The sequence below is a fragment of the Suricata suricatta genome, chromosome 4, assembly GCF_006229205.1.
Source record: "Suricata suricatta isolate VVHF042 chromosome 4, meerkat_22Aug2017_6uvM2_HiC, whole genome shotgun sequence".
Classification (NCBI taxonomy): Eukaryota; Metazoa; Chordata; class Mammalia; order Carnivora; family Herpestidae; genus Suricata; species Suricata suricatta.
The window spans coordinates 139,158,386-139,180,640 of NC_043703.1; the positions used below are offsets into that span (position 1 = coordinate 139,158,386).

The 22,255-nt window shown below is 41.1% G+C and overlaps 1 protein-coding gene across 1 annotated transcript in view; it reads right to left on the reverse strand.

Annotated features, from left to right (window-relative positions):
- LTBP1 (latent transforming growth factor beta binding protein 1) overlaps positions 1-22,255 on the reverse strand; it is a 224,719-nt gene that overhangs the window by 73,911 nt on the left and 128,553 nt on the right. The window contains exons 16-20 of the mRNA XM_029938555.1: positions 20,591-20,668; positions 18,300-18,422; positions 15,657-15,779; positions 9,049-9,171; positions 3,297-3,422 (exon numbers count right to left, since the gene is read on the reverse strand). Of these exons, the coding sequence (XP_029794415.1) occupies positions 3,297-3,422; positions 9,049-9,171; positions 15,657-15,779; positions 18,300-18,422; positions 20,591-20,668 (573 nt within the window). The remainder of the gene's footprint in view (positions 1-3,296; positions 3,423-9,048; positions 9,172-15,656; positions 15,780-18,299; positions 18,423-20,590; positions 20,669-22,255) is intronic.

Genomic DNA, 22,255 nt, shown 5'->3' on the forward strand with positions numbered 1-22,255 from the left:
GAACAGGGTGGAAGGCAGAGTGAAGTCTAGACACATCTGACGTCCCTACTCCGCTTGTTGCTTTATACCCTCATTCAACCTGGATCCCCACCGGGGAGAGCGTCACGGCCCCTGGCCAAGAGCAGCGTGGAAAGAGAGCCTCGAATGCTGTGATGCAGAGGCCAGGGAGCACTTCTCCACAGGAATTGGGGGACCGGTTTGTGACACTTAGGAATCTGACTGTCCCCAGGGTCCCAGTTCGCCTACTCACATATTCTGCTGCTGAAACCAAACCCTGGGTAAGCTCATACACGCGATGGAAAATATTTTTCATGAGTTAAAACAACTCAACATCAATAGGATAAACTGGGATACAGAATGATGAACTTAGTGAAAGACGTAAAAAGGTCCCCGTGCTTTCCTACACAGGATGAGCACTCAGGCCCGAGGATGTACACGCAGCGGCAGGAGGAGATGAACCACAGTTCCAAGAAGAAAGCAAAGAGGAGCAAATGTGAACCTCTCTGATATCCATGCATGGGATTAGAGAAAACAATCTATATGACATACACAGCATGTTGCGACCTGTACTTATTTATATCCACAAAGCCTAACTGTGTTATATTGCTTAAAGGCAAACACATAATTTTCTGCTATGTGCTATTTGCTTATTTATATCAGATTCCCCTCCTGGAACATAGGCTCCAAGCGGACAAGAACTATGTGTTTTGCCCTCAGGACAGTAACGGTGGGAACAGTAACAGTGCCTGGCACAAGACAGGCTCTCTAACTGCTGAGCAAATGACGACACGAATTAACAGTTCACTCACCACGTACTTCCCACTCCACTCCCGGTTGAATTTCAAAGAACACTGCCGTTCTTCATGCCATGGAGGAGGATCACGGTGCTCCTCCTTCCTCTATCAGCTACAAGCTCCCAGAACACCATGTCCAGAGGGAATGGGAGGACCCAGTGATGCTGCTTTAATTTCTATACAATCTGCCAGGCTACTTGATACTTGAGATAGTTTATGCTGACAAGAGTACGCCTCTTCACTGCGGTTCAGTAACCGTGGTCAACAACTCCCCGAAGCCACGGGAAATCGGGGAAGCGCCCTCCTTCCCTCAGCTCATGGGATTCAGTAAGCCCAGCTCCGAACAGGGGATGCCAGCCATGTGTTCACAAGGCTTCAGCTTTTTAAAACCAGAAGCTCAGAAATGAGTTGGTGGATGGGCGTGACGTAAGAGAGCCGGCCACTTCCCAGGGTTCACTCAAGTCCTGTGGACATCAGGTCCACAGCTAAACCCTGATCACATGGGCTGGCTTCGCCCTACACCACAGCCAGGGGTAGAATCAGGACAGACTGCCACTGCCACAAGCTTCAGACAAAGCCCAACAAGAGAAAATCTGGACTAGTTTAACGTTGTGGAATAAGCCCATAAAAAAATGAAAGGTTTGCAAAGCTTATTCTAGAAAGAGAATAACATGCCTACTAATTAAGGAGATTTCTAGCTACACGGCCACACATCAGCGCCGTATTCTAAATTACCTACTTTATTACGTATAAAGTTCTCCAGCTTCTGGAGTAAAAAAAAATTATGGGCCAACGGTCAAAGAAAGTATATACTGAAGTATAGTACTTTACAAAGTACTAGAGGTTTTCTAAAACACATTTTAAAATTCAAGTCTTTGCCAAGTGAATGCCTAACAAAATTAGAACTGCAAGCACATTAGAGTGATTATATAACTCTTGAGTTGCAGTAATCAGTATTTAAAAAGACACAGAACTAAAGGAAAATCACAAAGGATGAACGACAAAGTGGATGCGAATGTGTGTGCATTGGTGTAGTCTTCTGGAACAGTCACTTTGACTAGCGAGCATGCGAAGTGACCTGTGTTGTTCTCTGAATGTAGTTTTTGCAGGGCACAACCATCGGCGGTTACGACGTGCACACTGCTCAGGGAAGGAAGGAAAGCCTGATTATACATGTCACATCTGAAAGGTTTCTGGGATGCAGGAAAACGTGCACCGTGTGTCATCAGTGACTCAGAAGGGCCAGCACCCTGGACCCTCTGCCGGGGAATGCGGTGCTGTCTGCAGAACAATCACGTGTTCGTGCGGTGCATTTCTTAAGAACTCTTAGTCCTAAGGTCTGAATATGAAATCAATGTAAAACTCAAATCACTGCAACATGGATTTCCTTGCAAGCCTTTCATGGCCACCTCTACTGTGTTTTTCTCCACTTCCCAACTTTTGATGACTTCCAAACCCCTCAAAATCTGCTCACTCAAACCGCACCCCGCAGTATCTCTCTTTCACTTGCAGCCAAATCTGGCATCAGTGTTTTGTCTACTCAGCAGGAGAGCAATTTCAACAATCTCCTGCTTTTTATAAGATCGGTTTATTCTTCCCAATATAATAATTAGTTTCAGATGAACCTGGTCGCTATTCCTCGGCATGATTCCGCTGTGGTCCAAGCAAGGAGAGTAGGCACTTCCTTTTGCGCTGTTTTTTTTTCTTAAAGCAAAGAATTTGGGTACTATCACAGGCCCAGAATAGAACTTTTGCAATTTACTTCTTTAAAACTTTAGCTGGGTTTTGATAACCTAGAAGCTCAAAGAGACAGACTTAATTTATGATTATGGGAATCTCCTGAGTTTACTTTGAAAAAGGTTCAGATGAATTATTCCTCACTTTGTCAAACTACAATAAATCATGAGGAACACACATCTTATGAACACAAACATTGCTGGAGCCCTGCAAACACACAGATGTGGCAAATAGGGAGCCAACCTTGTCATCCCAATGTCTTATACCGTAATTAACTTTTAAGGAGATAATAAATACACGGAGCATGGAAATTTACTGCCCTAGAGCTTAAGGACATTTGAGAAATACCTGGAAAATCTCTGCTATCAGTGCTACAGAGAAAAATCACACAAGACATGTTTACAATGATGAGGATGATCTATATGACCCCTAATCAAAACTGGCCGAGTCTGGAGTTCCATCAGGGGGGTTGCTGATGTCTTCTCCAGGTCTCCCACGTGTACCTAAAATCATCCTGTCCTGCACATGTTGACTAATTAATTCAGTACCAGGTGCGGAATCACCTGCATTTTCACCAGCATGACCTTCCGTCATCCTACTTGTGAATCCCAGCAATTCCTGAGCTGTGACTACAGGCAGGAGTCACCTATGTGCAAACATACTTCGAGGCCTTCAATTAGGAGCATCTCTTGGTGTCTCACAGTCTTTGCCTGCCTCTCTGCTTTACCATCAACTAATTACACGACTGCCTGTGGTTTATCGTACCTTCACATGTACGGCCATCTGCAGAAATTGAGAAACCCTGTTCGCAGACACAGTGGAAAGACCCATCTGTGTTGAGACACTCTCCGTGCGGATCACAGAGTCCAGGCTGTTCACATTCATTAATATCTGAAATTGAAAAGAGTTCCAAATATGTGAAAAAGAATTTTTTTTCCTTTGCTTTCATACGATAGTGGATAGACAGCAAGCAAATCCATCACAAAAGGGCCAGACACTTATTTTGTGGCACGACTACCCCATCTGTACATATACCAGACACAAGCTGGATTGTTCTGAGAGTGAAACTATTTAGGTCAAATCATATGAAGAAGCCAATGTTCAACCATTTTTAATCTACAAAGAGAGCACTTTCACTTTCACAGGTTCAACCTGAAGGCACCCGCCCCTTTTCTTATTTTAAGACTTACTGGAGGCTTAGGAAGACTCTTACAAAAAACTTCCCTGAGAAACAGTCTTCCTCAGTGAGCATTCTGTGTCCCCCTTGCCCGCCTCCATTTCCACACACACACCTGTCACAGCCCCAGAGCATCATGTCACCTCCATCCCATCCTCTCCTATGATGTGAACTTCTTTCTTAAGTATCATTAAAGTTTTTATTTACTTTTGAGAGAGAGTGAGAGAATGCACACATGCAAGCAAGGGAGGGACAGAGAGAAAGGGAGACAGGATCCCAAGTGGGCTCCATGCTGACAGCAGAGAACTTGAACATGACCCAAGCCGAGGTCAGAAGTTTAGCTGAGTGAACCACCCTGGCACCCCCAATGTGAACTTCAGGGCAAAGACGGGATGGTTCGAGACGGTGTTTGGCTCTCAGTGGCATTTTACATATATCGGCTGAGTATATAAATAAAATAGATTCCAATCTATATTTGGTTGAAAGTAGATAAAAATAATATACAAGAAAAAGAAGGCCTTTCAGACCAGAAAATGTTTACTACTTGCACAGCTTTGTGATGATGCAATTAGGAATGAGGATCAAGTGCCTAGTGCAGTGTCTAACATACAGATAAGGATCAATAAGTGGTAGCTATGATTATTTTTTTAACAATATTTATTTTTGGAGAGAAAGAAAAGAGAGGCCAAGAACGAGCAGAGGAGGGACAGAGAATGAGAGAGAGAATCCCTGATGTGGGGCTTGATCTCACGAACTATGAGATCATGACCTCAGCCAAAATCAAGAGTCAGACACTTAACCAAATGAGTTACCCAGGTGCCCCGTTGGCTATGATTATTAAGACTCATGAACAAATAATGCCGTAAACTTGTGTTGGCTATCTTACACTCTGCTTGTCCTTAATGAAGAGCGATGATGCTCCCCAGGGCCAGGGTCATGATGCACTCCTAAAAACTGATAGTACATGAAAGAGAAATGTTCATCAAACTAGTCCTAATTATTTTGGATAGCAGTGCCCACAATGACAACATAAGGAATCCTGGAAAACGGTTCCCCTATTCACACTGGTACCGACACAGGCAACTACCTACATGCACTGTGTTTTGATCATTGTTTTACTTAGTTGTGTCTCTTATTACACTGATTGCTCCTTGAAGGGAACTGCATGTTTGAATGGAGTCCCTAACTCCTTGTGCAGCACACTCATAGTGTATTATGAATGTTCACCTGCCACAAAATTTCAGGGAGGTTCATTCTCTCCTCATTAAACCATGGTTGGTCAAGGAACTCTTAGTTAACTGGGGCCGTGAAAACTATCACAGGTTCTTGGCAACATGCAGGCAGGAACCCTAGTAAGGCCATTTTCCTACCTTGCTTAAGTCTCCTAAACCCTCCTTTATCTCTTAGTAAAGAGACCTTTGATACATCTTCCTAGAAGTCCATCTTTAATTCAATTAAAAATACTTACAGAATGCTTTTTTAAAAAAAATTTAACATTTATTTATTTTTGAGAGAGAAAGAGATTGAGAGAGGGAGGGGAAGGTGCAGAGAGATGGAGACACAGAATCCGAAGCAGGCTCTAGGCTCTGAGCCGTCAGCACAGAGCCTGATGCGGGGCTCAAACTCACAAACTGTAAGATCATGATCTGAGCCAAAGTTGGACACTTAGCCACCTGAGCCACCCAGACACCCCTCGCTTACTGAATGCTTCCTATGAGAAGGCTGAACAGGCTGGGGCGCTTGCCATTTTGAAGCTCACAGTGTAATGAGGGGCAGGAGCCAACATGAAGAATTGCTAAGCGTAACAGGCACATGGAAAAAAGGTAAGGATTATGAGCCCTTCCCAGTGACCTCTAGAACGTAATGAACCACCAACCCTATCGTTCTCCATAAAGTCATCCCTGTCTCTGCATCCAGGATCCCCTGGTACTCTTGCTTTTACCCTGTTCATCTCATTGTGTGCCAGAAATGCTGGCTGTATCACTGATTTATTCATCTCTCTGTGTTACATCTTTACCTCTTCACCATTCCACCTGCTATATAATTCAGACTAGCTGGTCTACCCACTGCTGAATCAAAGTAAGAAACCAACCAGGAATTACTCATATTTTCTAACAATTCTCCCCCACTTTTGTTACTGTCAGTAATTTTAAAATATTTCAAGGAAGAGCAATGAATCATCTTCTATGTGACTATTTCTCAATGTGACTTCACTCTGTGAAATCCTTCACTTCTTTTTATTAAAACCTCTGATATCTTCTATGATTGGTTTCTAACTACTGGTAATATCTTCAATGGGTCTTCTCTTTTTAACTCTGACCTTCTCTGGGCTTTTAGTTGCATTCTTCCTTCCCAATCTGCTGCCTTGAGTTACTTCTCTCTGGGAAATGAGGTTCAGTAAAGTTCCACTGGCCTGGGGGTCAAGCCCACGGTCCATATCCATCTGGTGAAACCCAGTAGGTTATCCAAGACCTCCTTATTTTATCCAATGCCTCAATGTTGCCCCTTTAGAACCTGCCAGCTTGCAACTTTGCATAGGGAATAATGTGCATGAAGTTCTTGCTTTAAGAGAAGTCACTGATTAACAAATAATTGTCTAAAAAGTTTGATGACAGGAACTGAAGATGAATTCCCAGACTTTTTTCCAGGAAACCGCTAAGAAAGAACAACATGAGTATCTGGAACTAGAGAAACATATGCATTCAATTTGGGTTGTACTTATTGAGGCATTTCTAAACTATGCTGCTAGCAACTCAGCTGAAAGCCAGACTATATTTAAGTTGGGTTTCTTTCATGGGTCCGAGATTCCACAGAAATTCACAATTTGGCATGTGTAAGTCAAAACGCGAAACTGAAGTGTGTTCTGAATCTCAAATGTAGACTGTCACATTCCTACACAGACTATTAACATGGAATTTCCATGCTGTCTGTATCTCAGCATTAGTTTTGCTAGGGGAAGAGACTATTACACTTCCAAGTGAAAATGCCTTACTGAATATGGAACTATCTTCAGATTGTTAGGTAAAGCTTAAAGCTTACGTCTATCACACACGGTCATTCAAGTATGTCGTATGGTTATTAGCACTGGCATCATTACATTTTCAGCTTTAAAACAAACTCTGAAATCTACGCCAATGTACAGAATGTGACCTGGCCATGAGACTAGACAGAAGTAGACTAGTGACTTCAGGCAGAGTGAAAGATCGCAAGGCTGTCTCCAGTGACACAGCCGAAGGGAGGATTTAACACATGGTGAGTGTACATGCCATCATCAACAGCCTCTAATCAGAGAAGGTGGGTGATGGAGCAGATTCATCAGTAATATTCTTTAAATGGAATATTTTTCATTTGTTTGGATTTAAGTTTTTCAAGCAGACATAGTAATTTATTCTGGAAAACAAGAATCACCAATGTGACAGAGCACAAAGTGAATTTAATAATGACTTAGAGTTGATAAAACATGTTTGGAGAAGTGATATATTTGAGTTGACATCAAGTCACAAATTTAATGTACTGAGAGAAGACAGTAGTACAATTAGTAAATCAGATGACTAAGTTACTTGCTTATGATTTGGCTCTAGAAGTTTCTGAAATCTGCAATATGAAATCATTGTCCATTTATACAAGGCTTGGTTTGCCTCTACTAGGTCAAAATATTATGGTGGCGAGGAATAAGAAAAGAAAGTGAAATTAGAAAAGAAAGTATTGCTTTTAAACCCAAATGTCTATAATAAAAACAGGATACAGTTGTTTTTTTAGGGGGCATTTCTTGGCATTTTTAATAAGCCAAGATTCATTTTAAGATGTAAAAGTTCCAAAATGGAAATATTCACACATAATTTTAAAACTCAAATGTTTCTTCTCTACTGCCTTAAATCCAAGCACACTTAATTTCTGCATTGGAAATACTGAAAATTTTAAATTCACCTTACTATAACAAGATGGCAAATTAAATACAGGATATCACAGTATACAGTTAAATCTTGGGATCGGTAAGCAAATTAATTTTAAAAGATCTTGAGGCAGGGCCCATGTCTTTTGTATTTCAGTGACACATAGCCGGGTGAGGGTAACGGGATGGAGATAGGGTCCAGTAATATTTCAGTGCCACATCTTAGAGAGTACAGACCATCTTCCCTGTCAGGTGCTATACATCTGGGGCATGTGAAGGGAGACACAACTGATGACAATCCACAATTAAAAACTCACTCATGTCCAGTAGCAGTACATAAAGAGGAACTCTAACAATCCTTTACTTATTTGTACTTTGGGATACACTTCAGATTTCGCTAATGGAGGGGGAACAATGACGAAAAAATATTTACCCAAGTAGCAGAAAAAATCCGTATAAAGGTAAATATCCATGGAAACAATAGGCATGGATTTATTAAGACTAATAAAAAGGAAAACCTGGGTTTTTTTTTTTTTTTTTTAGGTGTAGCTAAAAATGTTGGGACAAAGGATCTAGACAATCTGATTTTTTGGTCCCAGCATTACCAGTAACTCAATGTGCTATACTCGGGGGGAAATGCTGAATCTCAGTCTTCTTTCTTTTGGCTCTAAATGTAGTAATAATTGGTAGGGCAATGTTGGGAAGAATAGCAGAAAAAGACCTTGGATTCAAATCTCAGCTCTACTACTTATTAGGGAGGAGCATGCTAATGAACTTCTCTGAGCCTCAGTTACTCATGCACAAAATGGATATTCCAAAAAAGCTGCCTCTTAAATTCTCCATAACTCCTTGAGGGACCTACAGTAATTGGCACATAGTAGGTGTTCAAATTAAAGCGTGATTGGCGCGGTGTTCTTATTGGTACCTTGTGTCCTCTACATCTGTGTTTGGGAGACAACTATGATAGCCCTTTGAAGAAACATGAAATCCTATCTTCTACAGCTTTATAATTTTGACCAAATTATTAATGATGTCTTTGAGGAAGAGGAAAAGCTGAATAGTGGATAAAACAGGGATCAAGGAAAGGATGGAGAAATACCAGCAATGAGACAAAATGAAATATACCCACGAAGGACATAAAAAAGCCAGGATTTATAATATAGCACCAAGACTGGCCCACGGAAGGAACAGCAAAGTACAGGTGATCTCACTTACAGAGGAGCATGCAAAGCTAGCACACAGTTTCAAAAGCCAGGGCTTTCAGTGACGATGGTGCTGTGCAAAGTGAGAACATCCCATCCTTGGTGCAGACCCAGGAAAGATATTTTAATATCATAAACTAGGCACAGCTCCTTTATATATAAATGGGTAAAACCACAAACTATTATCAGGAAGCATTACAGAACTGAACAACTACATAAATTAGGACTTAACAAATGGGGAAGTACCTTGACATCCTTTATGGTCATTTAGCTGGAATCCATCTGGACAAGTACAATCATAGGACCCTTCAGTGTTGATGCAGTCTCCTCCCTGGCAAACGCTGTTGTCCTCCAAGCATTCATTGATATCTGTAAGTCAATTAAAAAATTTTAAAGGTGGAGTAAACTACATTTAAAAAACTAAGCATTACCCTTACAAAAATCACATAAATGAACATTAATTTACACAATACATGATTTTTTAAAATAGTTTATTGTCAAATTGGTTTCCATACAACACCCAGTGCTCTTCCCCACAAGTGCCCTCCTCCATCACCACCACCTCTTTTCCCCCCTCCCCCTTCCCCTTCAACCCTCAGTTCATTTTCAGCATTCAATAGTCTCTCAAGTTTTGCGTCCCTCTCTCTCCCCAACTCTCTTTCCCTCTTCCCCTTCCCCTGGTCCTCCATTAGGTTTCTCCTGTTTTCCTGTTAGACCTATGAGTGCAAACATATGGTATCTGTCCTTCTCTGCCTGACTTATTTCACTTAGCATGACACCCTCAAGGTCCATCCACTTTGCTACAAATGGCCATATGTCATTCTTTCTCATTGCCATGTAGTACTCCATCGTGTATATATACCACATCTTCTTGATCCACTCATCAGGTGATGGACAATACATGATTTTTAATGGAGGACAGCTTTTTAACTTTCAGAGTTTTTGGAAACAAAATATTTTGAAAAGGTTTTGGCTTTGAATGATATGTAAATTCAAGTTTCAACATCAAATGACACTTGGAAGAAGAAAAGTCAAAATTCTGTCCTCAATAAATTTCTTGGTGACGTTCTTGGTGATAACAGGGAATAAAAAAGATTCTTTGAATATGCATTAAGAATATCTTGAGTATCTATTTATACAAGGTCCTGTATGATGTATTACAAGAAAAATTTTAAAGTATTTGGCATGATTCCTCCTCACAAAGGGAAATGATTGTTCAAAGACACCCAAATTATATTAATAAAAATGAACATGAAATATCATATTGCTTTATATGTTCAAAAAAATTTAAGCTAAGAGCTGTCAAAATATATAATCACTTGTCAAAACAATGATACCAACTTCATGCGTCACATGGGTTTTGAGAAGAGGTATCATAAAAATCAAAGGTGGCTTCATGTAACAGGAGGGATTTACTTGAGGTCTGGACAGCAGGGTGGAAAGTCGGGGAGGGGGGGAAGAGGGGATTTTGGAGGAAAAGGGAATCAGCAAGATCAAAAGCTTCATTGAAGCCACTTACTAAGCAGCTATCACCAATAGGTTTGAGGTTGACTGGATTTTTTTAAATGCATATATTTATAGCATATGTGCAACTAAACATGGTTTATGTTACCGATAATGAGTTCTGACTGTGAGCGTGTGAGACAATTAATGACCCCCCTCATGGCATGAATGCTGGGCAGGTCTTGCACGAGGGCTGTTCATTACCACAGTTACTTCCAGTCAGAACTCATTATCCCTAACACAGTCCATGACTCCCCCTTCTGTTGTCTGTGCGGGGTTTCCATTATTAGCACTGCAGAGAGCTAAGGAACAAAACCTTCTTTGTTTGCTCGGAATTTTGGCCTAGGATGGCATTTCTTGCAAATAATTATGATTGCTGTGAAAATGCATGAGAAGTTCCAGGAAGAAGTGAACATGGAGACCGCTGCAGTCTCCATCTCCTCACTGTCCCGTTCAAAACGTTGGCACGCCAGCTTAAATTTTCCTCGTAGAACCCAATCCACTTACTAACTGGCTCCTGTACCGTTCATGAGGCAAAGAGAAATGAGAAAGCTCCTTATAACTTCATTCCACCAAATGAAAACCAAATTATACCTGTTTTAGGCTTCCCTTAGATCAAAATGTTCCTGAATCCTGATCCTAAAACATAAAATCCAGCTGACATGACTGTCACAACTGAAGTGGGTTATCACTTCTTTAGTGTGTTTTTCCAACTTCCCTGAAGTATACTTTATAGACAATACATGCATTTAATTTTAAGAATCCAGTTCAATGAGTTTTGACAAATGTGGATGCATTCTTGTGACCACGATCACAATCAAGGTGCAGGCATTTCTTTATCGGTTTACATCTGTTGCATTCTTTAATCATTGCAAATGCAATCTTTAATCATTGCATTCTTTAATTATTGCAAATGCAATCATTTTTTAAGGAACTGTGAGAGATCTCTGTAAGAATGCTATTCTTTACTTACAACAAAAGGTTTGCAACATTTCCCTTTGACTCTTTTTCCAGTCTGACCTTAAAATTTCCATTCCTAATTAACCTAATGCCTTGGGTGGTATAATTGCCATGGAAGAGACACTAAGAGAAAACTATGCACAAGACAGATAAGAGCAGAAATATGCGTCTCCCGTGAAGTGTGAATATGCCACAGAATGTTCTGTTCACTAGCTGACTGACCCTCGCTGTACCGACATTTCTAAAAGTGGAAACAAAGTTAATTGAGAATAGGCTTTTAGATATAAGTTCTATGAAAATAAATTGTAAGCCCCAACTCTATGATTTATTTTCAATAATGATTATGCCAAATGAGGATAAACCCTAGTCTACTATGTATGAGTCTTTGCCATAGAACATGCATTAAATAAATCAATTGGACCAGCCATAAAATTAAAAAAAGAAAAGTGTAGGCATTTCCGTGACACTAAAAGTTTCCTTGTGCCCTTCTGTTTGGCTTCCTCTGATCAGCATAGTGTTTCTGACACTGATCTAAGTTATTGTATTTTTCTTTATTGCTTAGTATTCTACCCTATGAGGGGCCACAATTTGTTGACTCATCCACTTCTGATGAGTACCTGGGCTGTTTATGGTGTGGCTATTAGGAAGAAAGTTTTGAAAAACATTCATGTGCACGTCTATGTCTAACCAGAGGCTTTCATTTTCTCTTGAGTAAATTCCTAGGGGTAGAGAAGCTGGTCACATAGTAAGTTTCCTTGTGATAAAATGGGTCTCCTAAAGTGGCTGCTCCACCTTACATTCCCACAGGCAGGCGTGAGAGCTCCCGGTTTCCATATTTCTTCAAACAGCTCTAAAGCTATTCTAATGAGTGTTGAGCAGATGGTTGGTTTAGAGATTTACCTTTCTTTGTTCTGTAGGAAACAGAGCTACCCACAAAAAGGCATATTTGATCAGCATTATGTGAAACAAATCTCAATTCAAAAAACATGAAGGGGAGTCCCGAGAACATGCATTTCATCCACAAAATAAATAGCTCCATATCCTAAACGTTTGCCTTAGCATAACTGAAGCATATCAGCTTTGTTCACACTACTTTAAAATAATTTCATGTTCATTCATTTATCAAAATCTAAGAGAAATAACATATGCAAGGAAAAGAAACATGATCTTGTGTTTGTAAATAACTGTATAGATTTGATAACTCCGTGCACTTGAGTCTGATTTAGTCTAAATTGTTTTGAAAGACTTCTATCTTCAAAAAAAAAAAAAAAAAAAAAGGAGGTTGAATGTTAAGAGAGTCCAACACAGGATTATAGGGCACTACCACCTAGGGTGGCATGAAAGATAGAGCCCTTCTAGGATTTGGGCAACAGGCTGTAAGGAGACAACAGTTCATCTTGGTTACTCCTTCACTGCTACATCCTAAATCCTTTGCATTGGTGAAATCACCAGGGCTCTCTACACTGTTAAATCCCATGGTCAAATCTGGTCTTCACCTTCCCCAGTAGCAATGTTTGACACAGTTCATGACTCTCTAATCTCTGAAATGTTTTCTTCTCTTGGATTTTGATTTTCTTCCTTCCTCTCTTGCCACGTGTTCTCAATCCACTTTGCTTATTCCTATCCTCCTCCTAACTTATAAATGAGGGGGCAGGACACCATCTTTGGACCCCTTCTCTCTTCCAGTCATACTCAATCTCTTGGTGATCTCTTCCTAATTTATGGCTTAAACACTGTCTCTACACATGTTAATGACTCCAAACCCAGGACTGATCCCTGAATTCACCATGCACAGCCTTTCAGAGATCTTCATTCAGATACTCATTACAGGCAACCCAAACTTAAAGTGCCCAAGTTAAACTCCTAACCTCTTCCACAAAGCCTACTTCTCAGTGCCTTTGCAGCTGTTATTCCTTTGAAGGGAATGGCTTTCCTATAAATAATCAAATGCCATTATCTCGAGGAAGCTCCTGCTTGCCTCTGTAAGATCACCCACCCCCCACACCCCTGTATACCTCGCTTTATTTTCCTCCATACTGTTCATTGCCACTTAACAAACTACATGTCTTACTTAGTTATCATGTACATTGTGATCTTCCTTGCTGGAATGTCAGCTCCACAAAGGCAGGAAGTCTGTCTGGTTTACTGCTGTGTATCCTATACAGAGGTCCGTACCTGGCACATACTTGGCACTTGGGTATTTGTTGAACGAATGCATACATGAAAAAATGAGTGATTCTGACCTGGAAAGAAGTGCCATAAGGAAACAAACACTAGCCCTTCTTCTTACCTTTTTTGATTGGTCCACAAAGAAATGGCCAAGAGAGAAGGACTAGAGAAAGAGTGAATTCTAAATCTTTCTCAGGCTTTGCAAAAGACTAGCATGAAGCACAACTGAGGTAGGTATGGAAGCAGAGATTATACCTAGAAGGGGAACAAGCCAGAGGCAGAGCCTTTGACGGCTGACATGCTAAGACCTCTGATAACCGGGACATCTGAGGCCACCCTGCACACACGGAGTGGATACCGAGCATGCTGGAGCAAGTAACACACAGAAATTAGCACAGTACGTGGGGTTCTGACTCTGCGGGAAGGCCAACAGGACAGTAGGGTAACTGCAAGAAAACAAGGCCTTTGCCGGAGTTATTAGAGGAAAGTTACACATGTAAATATAAAAGCCAAAAAGAAAGACGGTTCTTCCTCCCGCAGCTGGAAGCGGTGTGTGAACAGCAACAGCTCAGTTAATTATGCTACATCACACCAGGGGGGTCGGAAACACCACTAGCTGGGAATTAGCAGGCTGAAGTGCTAGTATAGTTTCAAAGGGAGCACTAAACTGGTTGAATGGACTCCAGTCCTATTTATAACCTAGAACACTAGGGAAATAAGCCCTGACTTTAAGAGAAAAGGGACTGATTATATACTCCAAAAGAAACTTCCTTACTGAATATATATTAACAATGATGAGCAAATTGGCTAAGAAGTTTTTGTTCGGCTTTTCATGCAACTGATGCCGACAGAATAGAAGTCCTGGACTTCTGATGAGATGGTTACACGTGAAAACAGCCAAGAGAGAGGATTGTGCCCTCTCCTAAGGACCAGTCAATGGCCTGGTCAGCCTCTCAGCCAGGTCAGAGATTTGGGCAGAAGAGATGCTGGGGGTCAAGTTAGGTTTTCAGTGCCTTAGCATGTGCCTTGTCACCTCTGTACTTCTGGAAAGGGTCCTCCATGACTGGCTCCCAGCCACACGCCTGCCTCTCCCATGCTGGAGAGCGGCCATGTTGAATCAGATTACCCACCTGTAATAGAGTTCCCAATACCTGATTTTTCCATCAAATGTCATTACTTTGGTTTATCACTTGTTTGCCTATTTCTCAAGAGGTCTGATTACAACTTTTCACTGGAGCTATTAGACCTTTAAAGAACACCACTGTCTTACTATTGAATCCTAGATTATTTGCTGATTCAGCACTAAGGACCTCTTACGGCCTCTCAGCCAGCCCCCAACTGCCCTCCGGAAAGGCTGTCCCTGCTGGCAGCAAGTTCTTTGGTCAGTAAAACAGGAGGCTATAAAGTACAATGAATCTTTCTGGACCAAAAGGGGCTGACACGTGAGAAAGCGATCATGGCCACTTTTTAATGTATGACACATTGTGCCACAAACCACTCACTAAAAAGCTCACGTGCTTCTCTCCGCCGTGGGGTTTAGACCCTCACTCACAGACTCTAACGCTCCGTGTGAGGCACAACCCTGCCATGCTCACACTCCTAGTCTCACAACCGACAGGGTTTACATGCAACCGAGGATGAGTTGGGGGGAAAATGATGAGCTGGGTAGACAGGGAGCGCAGACAATTCACACGTGACTGGCTGGTGACAGCCCGGCCCCACAACCCCGACCACCGCAGGGGTTCTGAGGCACGGGCCAGGCACTGGTGTGGTGGGTGGTTAGCAAGTGCACCACGCTGGGTACCCGGGGTATCTTTTAGACCTATTTAGGCACAAAGCTCAAAACTGAATTAAAGTTTAGCCCTCAAACGCTTGTCAGGAGTCTGGAAAATTAATTTGTGTTTACTTATTTGGAGGCTGGTCCTACACAAACAAGGTGTTACCGTTCAGACTATACACCCAGAATAAACCACCTAAAGCTGAGAGAAGCGAAAACTAATTCAATTCTTTACTCATGTAGCTGGCATAATTCTAGAAAACAGCTCTAAGCAGTACAAGGAAAGCCTGCATTCTACCAGCTTATTTGGGTGGCCACGAGGAAAATGTTTTTCCAGGGACGTAATGGTCCTGGAAACCATGGAGTCAAAAGGTTGGATTCAAGGATGGAAGCCAGGATGACGTCCAGATTTCCCTGGGACTCTGCAGTCAAGAGCAGTGCTCACCTTCACAGTGGTCCCCAAGCGTGGAAGCTCTGTAGCCCTGGTCACAAACACAGAGGAAGGAGCCCTCTGTGTTCCTGCACTGCCCATTGCTGCAGAGATGATGGTGCTGGCATTCGTCAATATCTAGGAACAAGAGAGTAAAACACAACTGTAGAAATGGGACTTTAAGAACATTTTCAATCATGCATGTAAAGGTCTATAAACTCTCTAGTTTATAATTAATTTAGACTCTTCATTAAACTGATCTCTAATAAAAGGTCATGAATCCCCCAGTAAAGAAAACCCATGTGAACTTAAAATCTTAACCAACGAGCTAAAAAACTGTCACATATTAATCCCAATGTTCACTGATGGGGGGCAAATATTTTGTTGTGACCTGTAAACCAGAATGAAGCTTCGTGAATCTCCCGTACAGGTTCAGATATAACACTCTGAGCTCAAAAACACTTACGCCTATAATAATCTAAAGCAAAGGTCAGCCACTTACAGCCCCACTGCCTATTACTGTGATTAAAGCTTTATTGGAAAATAGCATCACTTATTCATGTACTATCTGGCCCTTTACAGGAGAAGTTTGCTGAAATGTCAAGTCACTAAATGTCTTCATTTCTTTTTCACATTTTCACAGATATAACAATTAGGCTTCCCTTTTCTTTCTCTTTCGTTCTTTCTCTCTCTGTCTCTCTCTGTCTCTCTCTCTCTCTCTCTCTCTCTCTCTGAATGATTTTCTGGCCAAATCTAATGGCCCTTCCCTCCTCTCAGCCAACTTGATACCTGCACTGCCACTGAATCCCTCTCTTCCTTAAACCTCATATCCTCAGCTTAGAGATGAAATGTTTTGGAACCTCAACCCTCAGTTCAGGTTCAAGCACACTCATGTGTCACATCCACACAGTAGAAGACACAACGATCATTACACGTATTCCATTATTTTACTTTTACGATCAGGTTTTAAGTTTCTTGAGGGCAGGGACTATGTTTACCACATCCTTTATTACTTAGATGATCTAGGATTTTAGAGTGAGCGGGCATTAATTCATGTTGTTGTTGACAGACTTTGTTCTTCACATCTGAGCACCCTTATCTATTTCTGGCAATGTGATTCTAGAAGAGTTAACACCAACATCAGTTTCCACAGGGACCTCTCACAACTCTGCTTTACCTCACTCTGCTTACAGAATAATTTTGATTACTGTGGCATTTGGCACCTAACATTGGCTTTCCCGCACTGATAATCTTGTGGGTGGTTTGCATGTCTCAGACTTATTTTTGGTCCTGACGTCACAGGCTCTTCAAAAGAAGGGGTGATGAATATGACAGTCTTATTATATCATTTGTAGACTTCTCTTATTATATGACCATTTGTAGTTCTCTATGCATTACGGGCATTTGATAAATGCTTAGCTAATTAATACGTAAGGTCAGGAGTCACAAAATAAAGTATAAACACTTTGAGACTTGTCCAGAAGAAGTTACTTAATTCATCTGTGCACATGGGTATGTTTCTGTGTGTTCTTCACTTCTAGAAGGAGGATTGTAGTGTCTTTCCATGTTCAAGAAAAGGAAAACTGGAGATGGTTCTGATAATACTGGTAGGTCTCTTTATAGGACCACTATATATTGTCATTTATAACAGCATCTTAGGAGATACTGGTACTCATTAAATATTCAAAGTTTACATAGAGACATGGATAGGATTTGTCTTCTTATAATAAAAAGTTGGTCTTTTCGAGTGTGTATTTCTGCTCTTAATGACATTTGAGTGACCTTTTTTTTTTTTTTTTTTTTTGAGAGACAGAGACAGCGCAAGCAGGGGGAGGGTCAGAGAGAGAGGGAGACACAGAATCTGAGGCAGCTCCAGGCTCTGAGCTAGCTGTCAGCACAGCGCCTGACGTGGGGCTCGAACCCACAAGCCATGAATCATGACCTGAGCTGAAGCCGGAGGCTTAACCGACTGAGCCACCCAGATGCCCCGTGACCTTTCTTTTCAAGAACTGGAGACAGTTGTGCTTGTCACGGGTGATACCACAAATATCTTCAAGCCCAAGAAGCATATACTTATTGAGAAGCGAAGTAATTCTGTATGAGGTTCAATGAAATATCTATTCTCTTAAGTCTAAGGTCAACCCCAGCAAGGTCCAAAATACTATCACTGGTAGGAATAGTACATATTTCACAAACGTTATTGCAATCATGTTGAAAAGTCTTGTCCGGTAAAATTTTTCTGAAAAGGAAAAATTGTGAAAAGCTGACTACACACAAAAACTAAGGTCATTAACATTCCACAGCCTAATACCGGGCTGATACAGTAACATTCTAATTGCTGAAATCCTAGTAGGCAAAACTTTCAAATGAATTTAATGGGACTGATTTTCTGCTGTAAGGAATGACACAAAGAGCAATAATTTTTCTTCCTGATAGTAATGCTCAGCCAATGCTCACAAATACCCGATTTTTCAAATTTACCCTTTTCCACCCCATGCTATTGACTTTTCTGACATAAGCTAAGGTCCCTCGCTTTCTGGTACCATCAAGCAATCATCCAGGTCATTTGTCAAAGACACACTCCCTTCACTGAAGACACTTTTTCAGGGCAGGTGCCTTAACCTAAAATCACAGTAGGTCATGCAGCCACACGCCTACCTTCACACTGGTCTTTCGCTGCTGACAGCTGGTAACCCTGTCCACAGGTACACCGGAAGGAGCCCTCCGTGTTTTTGCACTGCCCATGTATGCACAGATTTCCCTGCTGACACTCGTCAATATCTGTAAATACGAACAATGACAATTGGTTTTAATTAGGTCTCAATCGTAGCTGAGTTCTGAGACTACAAATGAAGCTACAAAACCGTGTCCTAAAGATCAATGTCTACTGTTTTCTTCTAAAAATATTTGATTTAAAAATATTTTTTAAATATTTATTTTTGAGATAGACAGAAAGAGAGAGGGAGGAAGGGAGGGAGCATGCACAAGCTGGGGAGGGGCAGAGAGAGAGAGGGAGACCCAAAATCCGAAACAGGTTCCAGGCTTGGAGCTGTCAGCACAGAGGCATTTGATAAATGCTTAACCAACTGAGCCACCCAAGTGCCCCTAAATATACCTTATTATTTAAAACACATCTGGAAGTTTTTGCCAGGAGAACTTCATTTGTTGCCATCCCTCCCCTCAAGTACTACCGACAATTATCTGTTTCCTGATCACAGTTGTATTTCTTAACCTCTCATGAGGGATTAATCTTCTGAGTTGTATCCTGACAGAAGCAAGGTGTCCAATTATCCCATTTCCTGAAATAGCTCACGTAACTATTACTGTAATCGGAGCTCATGAATTTCTTTTTAATTTTTTAGTACAAATTAGCTTTGTTTACTATCAACTTTTGTTTCACTTATTTATAAATAAAGGGATCACAACACAGTAAGTCCTGACTGCCAACAGAAATGAAATAAGCGAGGTGAATTTTCTACCTTTCCAAATACTGGGTTTATTAGCTTTAGGAGCGGTCGACAGCAAAGAACAGAGTACGCCATACTTTCTTTCAGCACATTCGATTAAATACCTGAGACCAACAACAGCTCCTGTAGCTGGTTGGATCTCGCATAATGTCTGACAACCTTTTTAGTGCCTCGGACTCTTCTAGAATTTCTCAAATAAATGACAAATTAAGTATTCCCATGTGAAGATGTCTCCAGCAAGAATATACCATCCATTCCAAGGACTGTCAGGGTATGCCAGACATCTTACATAAGTTCCTCATTTATGTTGGAAATAATGTCAGAAGTAATTCGTCATAAATAATGACACACACATTTGGAACAACTTGAGGTAACCCAGTTATCTTGAATAAGGTGATCTTTAGGTCTTTAAGATGACCAAGGGAGAACAGGGGTAGTTTAATTCTATAGATAACAAAGCCTTTTTATATTCTGATGAGGGAAAATTCCTCTGACAAAAGAACGCTTTCTAATAAAATAGGTATGCAGGGCAAAAGTCTTCTCTCTTTTGTGCCAAAAGATAAATACGATCATTTCCCCCAAGCATGCTTTCTTTAAAGAACTTTTTAAACATATCACTATGACAAATTCAGCCCAGAGTTAAAATAGAGAATATCCCTAGGTATTTATAAATTTAGGACATGCAGTGCTAAAATGTATAAAGAGATAACGAAGACACAGATACAAAAAAGATATAAAGAAACAAATACTGATTTAATATACTAGATGATATGTTTACAACCTGAAAAAAAGTCTTCAGTACATTGTGCGAGGCAAAAACAAAGTCAATATTTACCACTAAGGTGAAATTGGCAGTCATTGGAATACTGGGAAAGGGACAGATTAAAAAAATTAATGTTTATTTATTTTTGAGAGAGAGAGACAGAAACAGAAAGAGTGCACGCAGGGGAGGGGCAGAAAGAGAGAGACGGAGACAGACACAGAACCCAAGCAGGCTCCAGGCTCTGAACTGTCAGCACAGAGCCTGACGGGGTTTCTAACCCATGAATCATGAGATCATGACCTGAGCCTAAGTAGGATGCTTAACTGACTGAGCCACACAAGCACCCTGGTAAAGGGACATATTTAAGATCTGGGAAGAAGCTGACATCTTTGAGCTGATGTGGTCTGGGGAAAACTATAAATTACTAGTGAAAAAGGATGCTATACACCTTATTATTATAAAAAGGGCAGACTTTGACTAGGAGTAAAAAAAATAATCAGTGTATATGTAGGTTTCTAGAGCAGAAGATGGGGATCTTGCTTGATCTTATCCGACATCATAATGCAAAGGGAAATCAGAGTAGGAGGCAAGGTTAAGTTACAAGTGGAGATAATAGCCCTTTCCCACCTCCAACCGTTGCCATGTGCTGCTTCCTCTGCCTCCTAAGTTCTTCTCTCCTCCGTATTCAAAATTTTTAGACCAAGGTCAAACAGCAGTACCTCCGGGAAGCTTTTCCAGAAGTGTGCACACAGGATTAGCCACATTCTTCTTGACTTTAACAGAGCCTTGTACGGACTCTAATGAGGTGCACAATAATGTCAACTGCATGTCACGCTCTGTCCTGGCACAGTCTCGTTCTCCCCATAGAAGCTCTGTTTCTGAATTACCTCACGCAATCCTCACATCCACCTGAGTCGGCACCATTATTACTGCCTTTTGGCAGATGAGTAAAGAAGGCTTATCAAAATAAGAAAACTTATCCAAGCCCACACAGCTTCTGAGTGACCGAGTGAGGGTCTGATACACTGCACTCCTCCTTTTAAAACTCAACTCCAGACTTCATTTGGATTTCACAGGTTTTCTTTACATCCCTTCATCATGTGGTCCTTTATCGCCTGTAATTACAGTAGCAGGCTTGCATCTTTTCCAACCAATAAACGTTCTTTGAGAGATTCAAAAAAAAACCTCAGTGGCATCTGCAGGGAAGGTGTGGGTTCCCTGATGACCCGGGAGGAAAGAAGGGAAGGACGAAGAGAAGCTTCTGCAGCAGTCCAGTAGAGTGCCACACGAGTGGAAAATGAGCATTTCTAGGGCTGCTGTTGACGGATGGTGGGAATTCTTGGGCGCTAGAGAGGGCTGGCTCGGCTGGGGTGACAGCAGCCAGGCCCGAGGAAGAGGTAATGAGCCATTCTCCCAATATGTGTCTCCTCCGGTGCTATCCCTCTAAAATATTCAATTCTGGAATCTTAGAGATGACATGAGATCTGGAAATCTGAGTTTCATGTATCCAAGGCTGCAGAGCAAATCGCCAGAAGAACCTGCTAGGAAGTCTGTGGACGCGGGCCGGCAGGAAGCAGACCTGGAGGGAAGGGAGATGCGGTCCCCTTGCTGGGAGAGGCTGGTGTTCCACTGCGCAAGGAATCGGGCCCCTATCCAGAGGTCTGTGAACTTGCTTCTGTGAGTAGGGGAGTCTACAGTCCTTTCAAGAGAGTAGGTCCCCGATTACGACTCGCCTATCATAGTGAGAAGTTAATCCCCACCCTACAGTCTTCACTCGCAACGAGACACTTCGGGAAGAAGAAAAACTTCACTCATGTCCTCCCTTCCGCCCCCTGAAAGACCATGCTTTTAGGCATAAAGTCGTAGAAGCAGAAAGGGAACAATCCACAGATTTGACCACAGAAAAAAATTAAACTTAAAAAAAAAAAAAGAATTATGTAGAGGAAAGTAGAGAAACTTTGGACAAATAACAACACTATGCCCAGAAAAAAGTGTATTTGTAATACACAGACACAGGTACGTAGGTTTACACAGGCATTTTATATAAAGTGTTCATATATGGTGATTTAAAAACCTGATAAATGGGTACAGATGTTAACATAAAGTTACCCCCCAAAAATACAAATGTTGTATAAAATACATGTTGTGATATGAAATAAATATTGTGATAATTAGAAGTCTCCAGAAAATTAGCATAAATAAGCATATATAATATTCTATCTTTTAGAATAAGAAACACATTTTTAAAATTAGAAATTAGTGTTCTATCAAAATCATAAGAAATATTAAAAACATTTTATCCAATTATTCCATTTTTAATAAATAAAAAGCCTATTAGGTTTCTTTTCTTTTCTTTTACATAATGAGAAGTTGGAAAAAAATTG